The following is a 19,042-nucleotide window of genomic DNA, read 5'->3' on the forward strand; positions in this document are numbered from 1 at the left end:
CGATGCTCAGACATAGGGTACAATCATCAAAATAGATGAGTAAGATCCAAGAGGCATCTGTCATCTGTGAAATTTTATCCTAATGGAGAATCAAGCCTTCAGAAATGTGGACAGGATAGTTGGTGGAAAAAGTTGATCAGAAAAGCGAGAAAAGAAACATAATTACCATGGGAGTGCTACAAAAAGTGTTTTGTTTTTGTTTACACTAAATAACATAGTTGGAAACAAATGGTTTGAACTGGGCTGTCATACAGAAAATGTGTTTTGTCAGTTTATTCTGCCTGATATTCACAAAATAAAGATTTACTGCTGTCATTACAAAGACATCAACCCTATCCGAGGAAATTTGTAAGAAGGTTAAGTCTAAAATTACTGTAATGAATCTTTGTCAATGTCAGATCCAGTGGAAAAGCTGGGCAGACTAATGTCCTACTGACAAAGGATGCTTTATTGCTTTGCCACATAATGGAGGTTATAGAAAATGGTGATTAGGCAGCAGGCAGTATTCTTATGCTGTAGATAAAGACTCCCAAAAATCTGCAGCAAGGATGTGCGGGTTAGGTGGATTGGCCGTGCTAAATTGCCCCCTTAGTGTCCCAAGATGTGTAGGTTAGATGGATTTGCCATGGGAAATGTGTGAGGCTACAGAGATGGGGAGAGGGCCTGGGTAAGATGTTCTGTCAGAAAGTTGCTGCAGATCAGATGGACCAAATGGCCTCTTCTGCACCATAGGAATTCTATTCTATGATTCTATGATGTGTCTACCTGGGACATCTATCTCTCTGACTTGGTTAAAATTTGTAAGGTATGGGGAGGTCACTTCATTTAAATATCACATCTTTAAAAAAAGGATCTGTTTGGTACATCACTGTCTTGTTTCTAGACAGGACTGGAGAGAGAATCTCAAATTGCAAAGGCTAATCAATGGCCACCGGCATAGATTAGATGAAGATACATTAAATTTGACAAATCATATTGAATATTTTGAAGAAGTAAATGACTGACTGGATGGATGTGGACCGTGTAGACTTTTAGAAGCCATTCAATAACATTTTCACAAGGGGCTTGTTAGAAGTGTTAAGGCTTGAAATAAGTGAAAATCTAGCAATGCGAATAGAGATTGGTTGATGGACAGAAAATAGAATTAGTGGGGAGAGATATTATTCTGACAGGAGAAGTTTTGGTACATCCCAGACACTTTTTCTGGATCTGCATTTATAAGTAAAGGGAACATAGAATTTGCAAAACATGAAAAGACTTCAAGAAGACATTGCTGGGTTATCGGAACAGTTAAATAGATATCATGTGCAATTCAACATGGAGAAGTGGGAGCGGTCATGACCTTCTTTGAAATGAAGCCATTTCTAGTTTCAAGAACATAACCTTAAATTTAAGGAATCCAGGCTCTAATCTCTGCCTGGATCCCCAAAGATCACAACTTTGAGGTGGAGGCTGGTGTGCCTCTTCTCCCTGATGTGAAGATGCCGGCGTTGGACTGGGGTGGACACAGTAAGAAATCTCACAGCATGACGTTAACGTCCAACAGGTTTATTTTGAATCATGAGCTTTCGGGCATTGCTCCTTCGTCCGCTCACCTGATGAAGGAGCAGTGCTCCTAAAGCTTGTGATTCCTGTGGCAGGAGACTGGCAAGATCCTGAGGAGTTTTGACCGCAACAGCTTTTAGCCAAATCACATCACTTATACTGGAACTGAGGCTGATGAACATGACTCCAATTTAACCAAAAAATGTCACAGTTCCATGACTTGAGCTGGTGAATGTTTCTGTGCACAGTGTTAACATTGCTTACCTGGAGGCAATGGGCCCTATTTTACCATTTTGATTCTAAAGTGGTGGACAGACTTGAATCTGGGAATGTTTCAGTTCCAACTTTTAGACCTGTTCTCAGGGGCCTGAAAAAATAGCAGCGATTCTGAATCATGTTGCAGAAGCCCATGGGTGGGGCTTTATGTGCCCCAAATCCTGCAGCTCTGATCGGAGCCTTCAACTGCGCTCGCTCGGTAAAAAAAATAGAAAACGCTTCCCTGCCACATTGCTCCCGGGCCGGATAACGCCTTCCCCCAGCCCCACTCCCACAACATTACTGACCCCCTTATCCCCTCACCCCCCCGCTACCCAGACCGATCATGGCCCCCTGCTCCCTCTCCCCCCACCAATCACATGCAGATTGGCAGTGGATGCCCCCCCCCCCCCACCATTTACACATAGAATGGCAGTGGACTTTCCCTTCCTCCCACCGATCACACGCAGAGTGGCAGCAGACCCCGTCCTTCCCCCTCACTGATCTCGGGCAGAGTGGCAGCAGATCTCCAGCCTCCCCCCTGCCTATTACACACAGAATGGCAGTGGGCCCCCCAGTCCCCCTTACTGATCACATGTAGAGTGGCAGCAGGCACCCCCTGACCCCATACCAGACAGTGAGCTGACTTGCCTCCCCCCCCCACCAGAAAGCCATCTGACCCACCTCCCTCTCTCCACTAGAGAGCCATCTGACCCACCGCCCTCCCCCCACAGAGAACCATCTGATCCATCTCCTCCCCCCCACCAGAGAGCCATCTGACCCGCCTCCCTCCCTCCTCAGACAGCCATCTGACTCGCCTCCCTCCCTCCTCAGACAGCCATCTGACTCGCCTCCCTCCCCCCTCCACCAGAACCATCTGACCCACCTCCCTCCTTCCGCACCAGAGAACCATCTGACCTGACTCCCCCTCCTCATCAGAGAACCATCTAACCAGCCTCCCTCCTCCCCACCAGACAGCCATCTGACCCACCTCACCCCACACCGATCTGAGTCAGAGAGCCACCAGAAGCTTGGAACTTACCTCCTCAGAAGCTGGAGCACCCGAATTGAATCTTTGCGGACCATGTCTGTTTCGCGCCAAATCTGGGTGGGCGAACATGGCGGTAAAGAGGAAGTTTGGGCGTGCAGCCCATTAAGTCAATTTAAATGCATGCAAATGCATTTAAACAGATGTCACATCCGATTTGGGTGTGGTCCCGACAGGAGCCATTTTCAGCCCTTGGTAATAGGGGAACGGGGGCAGAGGCAGGCATGGATCGTGCTACTCACCTCAAGCCCAACTTTACCAAGTTTTCGTGCCCGAAAGCTGGCGCAATTTGATGGTAAAATCAGACCCAATGTTTCTGTGCATGGTGTTAACATTGCTTACCTGGAGACAAAGCCCATCAGCTTAAGCTTTTCTACGGCACTGTTTGGCAGTGGATTCAGCAGGTCGCGGATCCGAACTCTGCCAGCTACACCAATCCCAACAACAACCAGGCCCAACATTTTAATGTACTGTAAATAAGCACAAAAATATAATTAGTGTAGCACATTAAAAAATTCACTTTGTGTTCTCATCATAAAAGTATTTTTGTGTCAATGAAGAAAAATTAGGAGTCATTTAACCGAACAATTGTTTAACAGTAAAATGTTACAAATATGTACGAATTATGTTAACCATTATATTCAGTACAATTGTACTATCAATTGTTACCTATTTAAATGAAGTTAGATATTGTGTATTTCTTTAACAATCTGGATTGTAGAATCATGCAAAGATCCTCAGAGCTGGAACACTCAATAGGCATTCTACCTCAAGCACGGTTGTAGCCACTCCATTCCTCTCACCCCATCTTCTATAACAATGGTCTTTTATAACACTAGCTGGCATAGCATTTCACTGTTGCAATTCACCCTATCATGCAAGAACACAGTGAGGCTGCCGAGGATCCATGGTACATTTTGTACATGAAGGTCATATTGTGGACTGTATGTGATTTTTCCCCTCCAAATAAGTAAGTGTTTATTAATTAGTCACAAGTAGATTACAGAGATAGGGCTGGATGGGATTGTTGTCAGTGCAGACTCGATGGGCCAAATGGCCTCCTTCTGCACTATAGGGATTCAATGACTGGCCAGCAGATAGGATGGCTCAAGGCATCCCTAACTACAACCCACACCCCAACCCCTAACTACACCCCCACACTCCTAACTACACCCCACACCCCTGACGACTCCCCCAACCTTCTGATCTCTGATGACCCTTCTGACCACTTGATCCCCATCTATGCCCCATGTCCCCACTCTCCCAACCCCCCCCCCACCTGATTGACCACATGACATCCCTATCCTACCCCCCCATCCCTCTCCCTTTGACCCATCCTATCCACTGGGTTTACCACCTGACCCATCTTACATCCTTGATGCATCCTATCTGCGATTGTACCCCCACCTCAGATGCCTTGACCCATTACATTATCTTACATTAAGACTGCAATGAAGTTACTGTGAAATTCCCCTAGTCACCACATTCCGGCACCTATTTGGGTCAATACACCTAACCAGCACATCTTTCAGAATGTGGGAGGAAACTGGAGCACCCGGAGGAAACCCACTTATAACTCTGGCAGGGTTTGCAGTCGCTCACCACTCGTGGGGTGCTGGTGGCCCAATTCCACTAGAATGAAGCGGGGCCTTCAAGGCCCCTCAGGAGGTCAGGGATAAGGGAGTAATGCCCCCTGGGCACTGCCAACTTGGCAGTGCCAGCCTGCCCCGGCACTGCTCACTTGGCATCAGGCAATGCCAAAGGGGCAGGGCCTAATGGGGTGGGCCTCTAGGGACAATCAGTGGGGATGAGGGGTGTCCTGCTGGCTCTGCACTGGGATCAGTGACAGAGGGAGGGAGGTGAGGTCAGGGCTGCTGTTGGTGGGGTAAGGGTGGGGGGTGGGGAGATCAAGGCAGACCAGGGGAAGAGATGTGCAGGAGGGGTTCAAGGCTGGCCCTGACAAGTCCAGGGCCATCAATCAGGGCATGGGGCATCTGAGGGGCAGTGATGTGGGGTTGTGGGGCTGGCCAGCGATCGGGAGGCTGGCAGCGCAGGCAACTGCGCATGTGTTGATCTCGGTGCTGACAGATCAGTGTATGTGCAATGGCCCGCTCAGCGCTACGCTGCTGGCCTGTCCAGCGGGAATAGGCCCTGCCCACTTGATTTTTCATAAGATTCACTCTGTTGGTCTCTGCAGTGCACAGAGTGTGGGAGATTCATTTTGAAAATCCCACTAAAAAAACAGAGGGATTTACTTCCGTTTTTACACAAATTCGACATTTTGAATTTTTTTGGGAGAATCCTACCCTGGTATCTATCAAGAGTTGTTAAGGTGTTCTGTCTTTGTGGACTACATAAATTGATAAATGGAGTCTTAAGGGTTAAATATAAACTTCAATTTCCTTTTTCCACTAATTTACATGAATTCCAAGCGTTCTTATATTCCATGTCTGTCAACAGGACAACATTAACAACATTTCTAAACCTCCAGCCCATTAAATCAATATAACTTTCTATCCAATAAGCTAAGCACCGGAAGTTCTCGGATTGTTCTAGTTGGCCTGATAGTGTCTGAATAATGAACAGATTCATGTGATGAGTTAAAAATGGTCGGGTGCTATCGGATGTTTGTTACCGATTGGTATAAAAACTAGAAGGAGATCACTGTGAATTTAACAGATCGTTTCAAAGGAAGGAAGGAGATCAACATGGACAGGTTGTGATGAATGGCTTGTTTCTGTGTTTATATTCTATGTAATTTTGTGAGACACAGGAACAGAAGAAATATTGGAAGCCAGAAAAGCTAGCTTCCCGCTGCTCTGAGCTTTTCAGCCAAGTAATATCGAATATTAATTTTCTTGATTGTTACCTGCTGCTTAAGTTGCCTGGAATTAATACATACAGTGAAAAGGCAATTAAAACTTGAAAAAAAAGGCAATGTTAAACACAGGAAGAATAGCCACTGTACAGTTCTACAAAGCTATTTTGCAAAATGTGATTTCCTCAACAAAACTAGAGACATCAGTTAATCCAGCAAATAATTGGAAACATTTTGAGACCATGTTGGAAATTTACAGTGCATCATGCCAGAGCTCAATACTTCTGGATTAAATCAGCAGTTTTAGAGCGTTATCATTATGCCAGCATTTGTGAAATCAGCATTTTGTACAGCCAGAGGCACTTTCTATCAAAATGACCAGCGAGTCAGTTTTTTTCAGCATTTGCTGTTAATATTTCAAATTTACAGCATCCACAGTATTACATCTTTGGTATCAGTAAATAAGCCATATTGAGGTAGAATATTTGGGTTTCATTTTATTTATTATTGTCAAATATATTGGGATATAGTGAGAAGTATTGTTTCTTGTGTGCAATGCAGACAAAACATACTGTTCATGGAGTACATAGGGGAGAAGGAAAAGAGAGGATATAGAATGTAGTGTTACAGTCATAGTTAAGGTGCAGAGGAAGATCAGTTGAATATAAAAAAAGTCTGAGGGCAGCAGGGAAGAAGCTGTTCTTGAGTCAGTTGGTACGTGATCTCAGACTTTTGTATCTTTTTCCCGACAGAAGAAGGCGGAAGAGAACGTGTTCAGGTTGTGTGGAGTCCTTCATTATACTTTTCTGAGGCTGCAGAAAGTGTAGCCAGAGTGTAGATTTGGAGTGCCAAAACCATCAGTAATTCAATGCTGGGAAACTAAGGAACAATATAAGGATTTTGTTTAAACTTTTAAAGCTGGGTTTTATATCTAAACTTGACTACTGCTGCTGAAGCATTGTTAGAGGAGAGTATTGAAATATTAGGTTCCCAAACACTGACAGCAAGAACTTGTAACAAAACAATACTTGATTAACTAGCTGAGTGGCTACTCCGTGCTTGTGCTTTGTCCATGCTCTGGGGAGAAACCCTGTGGTCCTGACACATGACCCTTTTTGTTGCCACATCATCACATGACCACATTGTCTACATCCTCCCTATGTGAACAGGCTAATATTACATAGCTACTTACATGTGTTGATACAGGGATTAAACTGTTGCAGCTGGTGCATAGCCCATAGTGTCTCTTTTGCCCCCCTTTCTTGTTGTGTAAAGACGAGATTTGAAGGCCAGATGTAGACTATGTAGTGAAGTAGTCCTGGAACCTTGTGTTCACTTTGATCGACTGCCCTGGGTGTGTGGTTACGCCAGTTGGTTGTATAGCTTTTCTCAGGCTGGTGACCTCAGCGTGAATGACCATCAGTGTACACACTGGATGCAGGACTTGCTGAGCTCTGAAGGAATCTGCATATCCACTGGTGCAGGAGGTCTGTGTTGTAGACTGAATGACTGGGGTGCTGCAGCATCTGTTAGTGCTGGTTCTGATTGCTGGTTCTGATACCTGTAAGAGGTGACATCAGTTGTGTACATTGTGGGCACCATCTGAGGCTACCATGTGGGACATGGCTGAGTACCATCACTAACTTGTCATGGCCACGTGCAGTCTGCATCCTGACCATTTGACCAGGTGTTAGAGGGCCAAGTTTGTAGGCATTTATTTCAAAATGTGTTTTGTTTCTTAATTGGCATTGCATAAGGGAATCAGTCACATTGGGTTCAAGTTTGGGTTGCAGCAGAGCCTTAGCAGTAGGAATCATGGTGCGCTTGGAAAGGAGTTGTTGTGCTGACAAGGGCAGATTTTGGAGGCTGAGGAGAGCAGCATAGTAATCTGTTATCTGGCACATTTCTCTAGAAGATACTTAGCTGAGTGTACCACCATTCCACCAAGCTGTGGATGCGGGCATACGGGACTGCTCGTAATATGCTCAAAATATCCCATGTGGGTGCAAAGTTTCAAAACTCAGTGGAGATGAATTGGCGAACGTTACTGGAGGAAATACGACACGACAGCTCAGTGACTATCACTGTTTGCTGTGCAGACACATGGATTTGGGCCAGTGTCTGTGGGAGTTTGCACATTCTCCCCGTGCTTGTGTGGGTTTTCTCCGGGTGCTCCGGTTTCCTCCCACACCCCAAAGATGTGCTATTAGGCTGACTGGTGGTAATAAATTGTCCCTAAGTTAGTTTTCCCTCACTGTGGAATGCCATAAGCATAGATAAGGGTCATGGGTGGAGGGGGGACTTGTAATGTTAAAATGGTGGCGCGGGCTCATTGGGCCGAAGGGCCTGTTTCCTGGGCTGTTTTTGTTCTTTTGTTCTTTGTTCATGAATCTCTGAGGGATGCCATGTGAGGCAAAGCGTCTCTTGAGTTTAATGATAACAGTGTTACTCATCGGGCTGGATTTTCTGACCTCGCCCAAAGCTGGGATTCTCCAGTCCTGCTGCAGCGAATGGAGATTTGGCTAAACGCCAAATACTCTATTCTCCCTGGCAGCTGTGGCGAGGTATAAACAGCTGGAGAATTCTGGCCATCATGTCTGACAGGTGGTCGAGTTCAAACCATCTGGAATACTAATTCACTTAGACTAATTATTATTTAGCATTCTACTTGAAGGTGTCAGCTGCTGCGAATGATCATGTGAGACCCAGGATCTCGTGGAAGTGCAGCGGCTCTTTTGCGTGATGTGCCTTAGGCGAACTGCATGCTGCACATCTGCAATGTCCCCTTCCATTTTGAGGGTCACTATAATGATTTCTTGGCTCTGTATCTAGTTGTTTCCAATGCAGGGTGCCCCTGGTGAAGTTTTTGGGTGGAGTACCTTTGTAGTACAAATCACTGGCCATGCAATATCAGTCCACCCTGTATAGTTAGTTCATCTCCGATGGTGAAGAATATGCAAAGTTCATGGGAAGCTCTCTTGAGGACTCTGGCCAGCCCCGCATGATGGTGTCTTGCAGTTGTCTGCCTGTGATGCCCACCTGTAAGTCAACTTTGTGCCTTTGGATTCTAGAAGAGGCAACACCTCTATTGTCATGATGTCTATGTCTTCTTCATGTTCTGCTAGTCTGTAGTAGATAGGAAGGCTCTGGAGAGGGCATCAGCCAAACACAGCTCTTCACCATATCTGTAGACAATGCTGAGATTGTAAGGTTATAGCTTTAGTGTCATGCGCTGCAGTCACGCAGACACAGTGTGAAGGGGCTTTTTTGAAATAGTATGAGTGGCTGATGATCTGTTTCAATATTGCAGGTTAACCACATCCAAAGTCATGGAACTTCTGACAGGCAAAGATTAGAGCGAGGAGTTCCTTCTTGCTCGAGTACAATGCATCTAAGTATCAGTGAGGACCCTGGAATCAAAGGCTATTGGTCTGCCATTCTGGATACAGGCTGCACCAAATCCGTGTTGGGAGACATCTGGTGATATAAGTACAAGTGCTTGAACATCAAAGGTGAGGTTGCAAGTGCCTGTTTCAGTCTGTTGAAGACCGCTGTGTGGTGTTCCTGCCAACACCATTTAATGTCCTGGTGGAGGAGCTGACAAAAGGGTGCAGTGAACTCATTGTTACAAGGAATGAACTTAGCAGGATAATTTGTCATTCCAAAGAAGCAATGTAAAACTTCCTTGTCTCTGGGGATTGCCATCTGAAGTATAGCCATTATTTTGTCTGGATTTGGCTTCACACCGTCAACTGTGAGTAAATGACCTAAGTAAGGAACCTGGTTGACTCTGAGCCTGCATTTCACAGGGGTTAAACTTCAGCTGTATGGTCCTGATTTTGTTGAGAATGAGATAAAAATATGTTCTTGCATAGCACAACCACAAACAGAATGTGGTCTACACTGATTTTGCAAGGTTAGCCTGCAAAGAGTTGCTCCATGCACTGCTGCCAGTGGAGGTCCCATAGGGCATATGAAGAAATTTACATCTGCCTACCAGTCATGAATGTTGTTCCTTTTGAAGGTTCTTTGTCAAGTAGATCTTGCCAGAATCTGCATTTCGCATCCAGGATGCTTACAGACATGACATTTGGCATGTCTGCTATCACCTGTTCCACTGTGTTCATGGGATGATGAGGTCTAAGCAGCATCTTGTTCAAATGAACTGGGTCAGTATTAATCCTGACCACGCCTCTTTATTGCGCTCACCATTACTGAAATCTGTTCTGTGGCCTTGTCTACAGAAATTCTGATACCTGGTGTTGTCATCCGATGGAGCTCATTAACTACTTTCTGCTTCATGACTGCAGGTATTCTTCTCAGACCATAGAATGTTGATGGCACTGAGTCATCTCCTCTCATGTGATATACAACTGGAAGATTACCAGTGACTTGGAGTTGAAGAGGCCTTTGTACTCTGTCATTTCTGGGGTGTGGTTTCATAGAGCAGGTACCTCTGGATCAAGTTGGATAAGCCTTAGTTTAATGCTATCTATTAAACACTTCACCTTATGATGTGATTAACTACATGAAACTTGAAGCTGCCCTGTGTGCAGTGGAGAGTGGCTATATCCTTCAGTGTGGATGGTTTGTCCACCATCAGCCATGAGGTCCAGCTAGGTATTGGGATCCGATGCTACACATGGGTCAAGTTCCTATTGCATTTGGCTGGGAATATGTTACATTTTGTTCCAGTGTTTATCTTGAGTTGCTGATAATCATGTTGAGAATGGTGACGATCTCACTCTTTACTGAGATGGTGTCAACACTCTCACAGTGGAGTGTTGCTGGAGGTTCAGTGGTTTTGCTGCTTTGGTTGCACACCAGTTTGTTCACCTTGTTGATGCTCCAAACCTTGGAGGACAGACAGGTTGCAGTGTGGCTGGTGGCAAAAGAATGCTGCTGTGGTTTTGATTGGCAGCATTTTGCGAAATGATTTCATTTGCCACATTTACTGCAGTACTTACCACATGCAAAAAAAGCTGCTGTACTCTGAGGGTGTTGGCCATTGCAGTTGGGGCACAGTGTGCCCTGTACCATGAAAATTTCTGTTTCCTATCTGAAATCTCAAGGGTTTTCTGACTATTTGACATTCAGGTGCTAATGGTTGTTTATAGTGTTAAATCTTTCTCTCGCAGTAAATGCTTATGAACAAGATCAACCCGAGATTGTTCAATTCCTGACAAATTCACCAGTAAGGCTGTCAAATGTACATTTCTTTGCTAAGATTTCCAAGGTTGCCATATAAGATTTTATTGATTCATCACCTCATTGGTTTGAATGCATGTCTGTTGAATATTATACATATTCCCAGAAGACAAATGTTCTCCAATTTAAAACAAAATTATATCAGGGTCCTCTTTCTCCTCCTCCATTTGGAAAACAGACTACTTGAACTTGTCAAAGGCCTTAGGGCCCACTAAGATTAGTAAGGTGTAAGGTCGGAGCTCTTTTGATTTATCAAATAATGCAGCACCAGGGTGAATATGCCACTCCTTCTCAATGTTTTCTTTGAAGACGAGTGGGTCAATATGGCTAAGTCCTGACACCAGATAGAAGCCCTGAGATCCCAAACACTGACAACAAGAACTTGTAACAAGCGATATGTTATTCCCTAACTGAGCAGCTACACAGACTCAACATCTACACTTCCAAAGATGTAGACCAAAGTAATGTAATCTCTCCCTTCCACTTCAAATAAATTGATGTACTTGTTTCCATAGTTGTCTTGTCTTTGACCATGGAATGAAAGGAACGTTAGTTGGTTCATTTTTCACACTGAGACAAGCTTCACAACTTCTCATCAACTCTTCAATATCTCTATCTACCTTTGGATACAAAAAAATTGCCTCTTGCTATACAGTGTATCCCTGTGTGCTTTTGATAAATTTGTTCTAACAATCTCTCCCTAAACCTTGGCAGAAAATTATTCTGAAACCCCATAGGATACAGCCTGGATCTACACTCAGTTCATTTTTATGTGTGAAATACTCCCTCAGTTTCTCGTCACACACTTTAGGCCAGCAATTCGTTAAATAATTTAGTGCTTTACTGAATTTCTTTATTAATTTCACTGGCATATCATTTGAGTATGTAAAGTAATTCACAGGTAACACAGTGGCTAAAAACAAATCAGCCTTCACAGGAAATCTCAAAACAATGTCTGAATTGGCACAAACTGCCTACTTACAATAATTAATGTCATACTGAGCACCATCAAAATCAGTGTCCAGTTTGAGCCATGCTTCCCAAGGAATGGTACTCCTCATCTCTGAACCAGATATGATCGTAAGGACTTGGTGGTCAGTTAACAAAATGAACCTTCTACTGTATATTTCTGGAACTTAGCACCATGATATGTAATTGCTCAAGCCACTTTTTCAACTTGTATGTTAAAGTACCTGAAGCATATGCAACTGGCTTCTCCACACTATTTTCCATGTTGTGAGATATCATTCTTAATCTCCATAAATCCAAACTTGATTGCCATGGCCTAGATTTCACTAATGATGTGGATCACCCTGCAGGTTCGGAAAAATCTCCCTTGCAATTTGCAGCCATCTTTTCTGCCATTTCTATGGCTGTGGCCTTATCACAGGCCTCCTTCCACATCAGCTTATTGCCTTTTATCAAAAGCCAGGACTGGATTTTATTGTCCTTTAAGCTTTCTATGAATGTTTCTCTAACATTGACATTAGAGTTTTTTTTTGAATTCATTTATGAAATATTGGCATCACTGGCTAGGCCAATATCTATTGCCCATCCACAATTGCCTTGGGAAAGTTCACGCCATACCCACAGTGACGAAAGAGTTTCTTTAATTTAAGAGCAACAGCCTCTCATTGCAACTGTTTCCATTCACTGAATGCAACTTTCAATGCAATCTCATTCTTAGTCACGCTATATACTGAGCCCAGAATTTTATTTATTTCGGCAAATTTTATCAAACTAGGGTCCCTCAGACAATATTGCAATTGAGTCTCTATGACAACAACTACATCAAAAGCACTTTGTCCCAAAATGGTGAGAAAAACAATAACTTTATTTTCAGCCCCTATTTTAGTGGCTTTTGGCCAAATATGAAAACTTCATTTGCTGTTAGGGCTGAATTCCCCCATGGTCCTCAAATAAATCTTCAGTGCTTTTTTTTTCTAATTATGTACCATGCTGATTCACCAAGGTTAACACATTGACCATACACATATGTTAAGCTTGGATAAATATCCCTTTGAATTATTCCAAGAAATTGAATATTTCAAAATGCTTAAACTGCCTCAAAATCTTTCAAATTGCTTAAACTTCCTCAAAATCTACTTTAGGAACTCCCAAAATAAGTCACAAACTTCTTCAATCTTTAATTTCTCGAATTAAATGTAAAAGAAAATTCCATCCCAGACCCGTCACCATCTTTCTGCTGTGTATTGCACTGAGCAAAATAGCTAAAGTTGCCTTAGTTCCAGATGACCATAGGCTGCCATCCCCTTTGAGGGGGGCAGCTGACTGGTGGTGATTTAACCTGAGGATCACTATACCTCAGGCAACGGGCAAGGCTGAGAAAGTGGGCCTTCATGAATAACCTCAGCTAGTATGGGAATTGAACTCATGATGTTGGTGCCATTCTGCGACATGATCCAGCTGTCTAGCCAACTCAGTTAAACTAAAACACCTAATTCTTCTAAACTTCAGACAGTATGATCCCAATTTGCTCAGCCTCTCACCCTAGGATAACCCTCTTGTCCTGGGAACCACCATCCTGATTTGGAACTATATCACTGTTCGTTCACTGTGGTTGGATCAATATCCCAAAATAACCCTCCATGACAGCACCATAGGTGCATCTATAGCACATGCATTGTGGTTCAAGAAGGTAACTCATCAACTTTTCAAGGGCAATTAGGGATGGGCAATAAATGCCCATGAACGAATGAACAATTTTTAAAAAGTTAGACTCATACAAGCCCTCTTTTGTGATGGAAATGTGCCAGGGAGGTCATGGCTTTCATCCCCAGCTGTGCTACTTATCATGAATAGGCACTTTAACGGCGGGTTCCTGGAACAACTTGTTTTTGTTTAAAATGCCCAATTACCACGTGACTGCTGCTGAAACTGTTGTAGCTAGCACCAGCAGAACCCTCATGTTTACATAGGATAGTGAAAAGATACTGAGGGTAGCTAAAGGAGCAAGATACACAGTGCACAGATGGTTCACTGTACTGTGTCACAGCTTGATAAGAAAGATGCCACTCCTAATTCCCCAACCATTTCCTGACATCTCTTTTATTACTAATGTATTATCCAAGCATTTTGAAGAATTGAATACATTATACATTAATTGTATTGACATGAACTTAACCCTACTTTTAAAATTAATCCGTATTAAGGTGCGGAGTGGGTCAGTTGCTATCAATATACTTTCACATAGGATTAGAATTCCCAATATTCAGTAGGTTGAGTTAATTCATTTCTAAAGAATCTATAAACTAGACACTATGTGGTCTGTGTTATGCGCCACTTTAGTCAGGACATCAAAACAATTAGTTGTCTCCAACAGTGCTGTAACCTTCAATTCAAAATGAATTTCTCTCCTCTCATTTCATTTAACTTTACATCACAGAAAGAAGCCATTCAAACTATTGCACTTTCCCCAGCTCTCTGAAAGAACATAAGGCAGGAGTAGGTCATTCAGTCACTCAAGCCTCTTCTGCTATTCAATTAGTTCATGCCTATCTGTGTCTTAATTCCATTTTCCTATCTTGGATATCCAGTCAGCAAGAACTATCCATTTAATCCCATTCCCTTATCCTTTCCTCACACCCATTTCATTACTTTCCAGATATTTTATCCAATTTCTTGTTTAAAGGCTGTTTCCTGTTTCATCCAATTTCCTGTTTCCAGGCTGATTCTGGGGATGGCAGGACTGATGCACGAGAAGAGATTGACCAGATTAGGATTGTTTTCGCTGGAGTTCAGACAAACGAGGGTGGGGTCTCATAAAGACATATAAAATTCTAACAGGACTAGACAGCATAGATGCAGGGAGGATGTTCCCAATGATGGGAGAGTCCAGAATCAGGGGCCACAGTCTGAGGATTTATGGTAGACCATTTAGGATGGAGATGAGGAGACGTTTCTTCACTCAAAGAGTGGTGAGCCTGTGGAATTCATTACCAGAGGAAGTAGTTGATGCCAAAACATTGAATGTATTCAAGGGGCGGCTAGATATAGCACTTGGGGGAAAATGGGATCAAAGGTCATGGGGAAAAAGCAGGACTAGATCATTGAGTTGGACAATCAGCCATGATCATAATCAATGGTGGAGCAGGCTTGGAGGGCCAAATGGCTTCCTCCTGCTCCTATTTTGTATCTTTTTATGGAAAGCTATTATGGATTTTGCTCGCACCATTATTTCTGATAGGTCATTCACATTCTAACAATCCTCTGCATAATCCTTCTACCAGTCATTTTAAATCCCCAAGTCACTGCTAAAGTAAATAGGCCCTTCCCATCCATTCTATCCTGGGCCTCCACAATTGTGTGCATCTCCTTAGCCTCCTCTGCACAACCCCAAGTTATCCAATCTCTCCTCATTGCTGCAAGTTTCCAGTCCTAGCAACATCCTTGTAAATCTCCTCTGTACCCTTCTTTATTCCTCCTCCCATGTTTCAATGTCTACCTGTTCAACATGTTTATGTCCTACTTAGGCTAGTTTACTGTCCTCTTTACAGTTAGTCACATCCTTATTTTTGTGCTGCTCGTAAATTTTGATATTTTGTCCCCACGTTTATATATTGAGAGGAGTAACAGTCTTAAGACTGACCCGTAATGGGCACCACTGTTTACATCTCAAATCTCAAGAATGATCCTTCAGCAAACTTTCCATCCCTGCTGCCACGATCACTTTAATATTTTGCAACCTCAGCAAGAACTCTGCACATGCTTATCAAAACCCTTTTGAAAATCCAAAAAGATACTGTGCATTTTTGAAAATCGATATGTCATACTGATTCCTCAAAAGCATTGTTGAATTTGTTGGACAAAGTATTCATTTGAACTCATCAAATTAATCTTTCTGGTATTCTGGTCCATATTAATAAGAGTATAATCTGTCTATTATCACAGTGCTGTTTGTGAGAGCCTGCCACCTTTCCAATTTAACAGTGACCATGGTCCAGAAGTACTTCATTTGCTGGAAAGCACTTGAGAACCTCCCGAGGTCACGAAAGGCGTTACATAAATGCAAGACTTTCTTTCTCAATTAATAAACTTTTATCCTGCATTGTGGCCTCTACAGACATGCAATCCGTTACTGTCTCTAGTCTATACTTGACCTATTCTCCCCACCTCTTCTTCTGAACGTCATCTGGCACAACTTGTTTTACCAGGGATTGTTTCTATCCTTTCTGAATGCAACGTGCGTTGCACGTTGCGTGTCATCAGGGCTCATGTTACGATCATGATGGGACATTTCCCCTCGGGTGCTGACAGCTCCGTATTGACTGTAAATCAGCATCATAAAAAAGTAAACAACCAGGAACGGCATTCAAACCATCTCAGTTTACCCCCCTGTATGCAGACCTCAGCTTCTGCAGCGCTTCCTGCAAGTCTATTTTATGTGTTGGTTGTGTAATGAATTTCCTGACACCAATTCTAAAATGTAACTTCCGCTGGCCGATCCCTTATTTTACTTTTGCTATTTACGTGACAAAGAGTTTCAGTGTGACTGAGGCACTGGGCTGTTTGATAGGTTACATAATAACATTGGTACTTAATTAATTTGACAGCGAACACTTAGTTTATAGTTACAAATTAAAGCGCAAGAGTACCGGTAAAAAGTAAACATTCACGTGCGTTAAAGATCTGTAAAACGTGTATGTATTAGCAGTGACAGTGACTCCGGTCCCTTGCTATTTCCATTGTAACAATTTACGGAGCGCTCCATCCATTCCCTCACTCACTCACCCTCCGCAATGCGCAGCTTCTCTCTTACATAAAACTCTTCTCCACTGGGCATGCGCGGCCCAGCTTGCTGTATCTGATAGACCGTTTTCCAGTGACGTCAGGACCCTGCTCCCCCAGCCGCCATTTTTCCCATTGCCCCTCTCCCTTTAAAAAAAACTCTTCTCATCATAGTAGAGGAAGAGGATAGCATGCCAGACATCCCAAGGGATACAACACTGATTCAGGAATGGGGACGCATCTCCAAGGGCAACCATGGATGGGCCACAAATGCTGGCCAGCCAGCGATGTCCATGTCCCATGAATTTTTTTTTAATTAAAGAAAGCAATGAAGAAAATAGTCACCCCAAAGAGTGACAAATTCCCAGGACTAGGTGTTTTCCATTCCCAGTAAGTAAGCGAGAACAATGGAGATGACCTAGCTATAAACATGCAAAGTTCTCTCGATCTGGAAACCATTAGCATTTTGAAATGTCTGTAATGTTCCTTTGGTTGTATTGAAGCATATTGGGGTGCTACATGATCCACATGGAAAATTTGACTATTACTGCACTTCCTGTAATGGGCATTTTGAAATAATTTGTAATGTTCTTTCAGATATTTTATGAACAAAGTATATTTTTGCAAAAAAAAGTGCCAGGAAACAAATGTAGTTTAAGTGATCTGTATTTATATTGTTAATTATTAGATATAAGGCATAGATTTAAATGGAATTAATTTGTGTAAGAAAGAGTACAAGTCACATTCATGTTAGACTAAGGTGTTTGCATGTGTAGCTTTCAGTTCAAACTGTGTTTTTGTTGTTCTGAGAGAATTTATGCACTGTAAAGTAAATATAAACTTGTGAAAAGAATGAGATGTTGCTTAGCAACCAGGGCCACTTTTGGGGAAAGGACCTTTTTGAGTATAGTTTTAAACTGAAAGCTAGGTTAGTAGGAACTTAGCAATGAGAGAGGAGACATCTCACAGCTTTGCTAGAAGAAAATAAATACACCAGAGTATGGGGCAAGAAAGCCAAGTACCAGAAATCTAAAGAACAGCTAGTGAAGGAAACTAGAGAAATGAAGAGAAGTTTTCAGGAAGTCTGAGGTTAAAGGACAAGAGGAAATTGGAATTTGGATCAGGGTATTATTCACTGAAGTCACACACAGAGCTGAAAAGAAGTTGGCTAATGAGAAACCAAAGATATCTAAAGTGATCCTAACGTTTGTCATATTTTTCGACATCCAGTGAAGCACGTGAAATATTAAGTGGCTGGATCTCAGAGTTTGTATAAAAGCTTAAAAACCTTCAAGAGAACAGAATCTTAGGAGAGTTGGAAAAGCTGGAGAGAGATCTTTGATGAAAACAGCTAGTGGACAGCATTGGTTGAAAGAAGATTTTAAAACATGTACTTTTGAGTTTGGAAACACTCAATTTGAGAAGAAATCCACAGAGGATCAACTGAGTGGCATTCACTCAGTTTTCAGAGCTGAATGTTGTCTGACTAAAGTCAGTTTGTTGGGTTACAGGGATTGTGTGATTATTGAAAACCTTATAGCTTAAGATATATTTTGTAACCTGTTGTTCTTGAAATCTGTGTACTTTTGTGAACCTGAGTGGGAGTGAAGGACTATGTATTGTAGACAAACCTTTAATGACACTATTCTCCCCTGAATCTGGCTAAGTTAGGGGTTCCATTCCACGCAGGGTAGAATAGAACATAGAACATTACAGCGCAGAACAGGCCCTTCAGCCCACGATGTTGCGCCGACCAGTTTAAAAAAAAAACAATGACCCACTAATCTAAACCAATCCCTTTTCGTCCATAAACCTATCCACGGATCTCTTAAACACCCCCAAACTAGGCGCATTTGCAACTGCAGCAGGCAGGGCATTCCAATCCCTCACCACCCTCTGGGTAAAGGACCTATCCCTGACATCCGTCCTATAACTACCCCCCCTTAATTTAAAGCCATGCCCCCTCGTGCTAGCTTTCTCCATCCGAGGAAAAAGGCTATCACTATCCACCCTATCTAAACCTCTAATCATCTTATATGTTTCAATAAGATCCCCTTTTAGCCGCCTTCTTTCTAGCGAAAACAACCCCAAATCCCTCAGTCTCTCCTCATAGGACCTCCCCTCCATACCAGGCAACATCCTGGTAAACCTTCTCTGCACCCTCTCCAAAGCCTCCACATCCTTCCTGTAATGTGGGGACCAGAACTGCACACAATACTCCAAGTGCGGCCGCACCAGAGTTGTGTACAGTTGCAACATGATGCTGCGACTCCTAAATTCAATCCCCCTACCAATAAACGCCAAGACACCGTATGCCTTCTTAACAACCTTATCTACTTGATTCCCAACTTTCAGGGATCTATGTACACATACACCTAGATCCCTCTGTTCATCCACACTATTCAAAGTCCTCCCGTTAG

At 43.0% G+C, this 19,042-nt stretch overlaps 1 protein-coding gene across 1 annotated transcript in view; it reads right to left on the bottom strand.

Moving 5' to 3' along the window:
• The window catches only part of blvra (biliverdin reductase A), a 43,062-nt gene extending 26,402 nt beyond the window's left edge, over positions 1-16,660 (bottom strand). The window contains exons 1-2 of the mRNA XM_080216889.1: positions 16,626-16,660; positions 3,191-3,318 (exon numbers count right to left, since the gene is read on the bottom strand). Of these exons, the coding sequence (XP_080073015.1) occupies positions 3,191-3,309 (119 nt within the window). The 5' untranslated portion in view covers positions 3,310-3,318; positions 16,626-16,660. The remainder of the gene's footprint in view (positions 1-3,190; positions 3,319-16,625) is intronic.
• Positions 16,661-19,042: the final 2,382 nt, after the last annotated feature.

This window comes from Carcharhinus amblyrhynchos, chromosome 2 (genome assembly GCF_965287045.1).
Source record: "Carcharhinus amblyrhynchos chromosome 2, sCarAmb.v2.hapA, whole genome shotgun sequence".
Classification (NCBI taxonomy): Eukaryota; Metazoa; Chordata; class Chondrichthyes; order Carcharhiniformes; family Carcharhinidae; genus Carcharhinus; species Carcharhinus amblyrhynchos.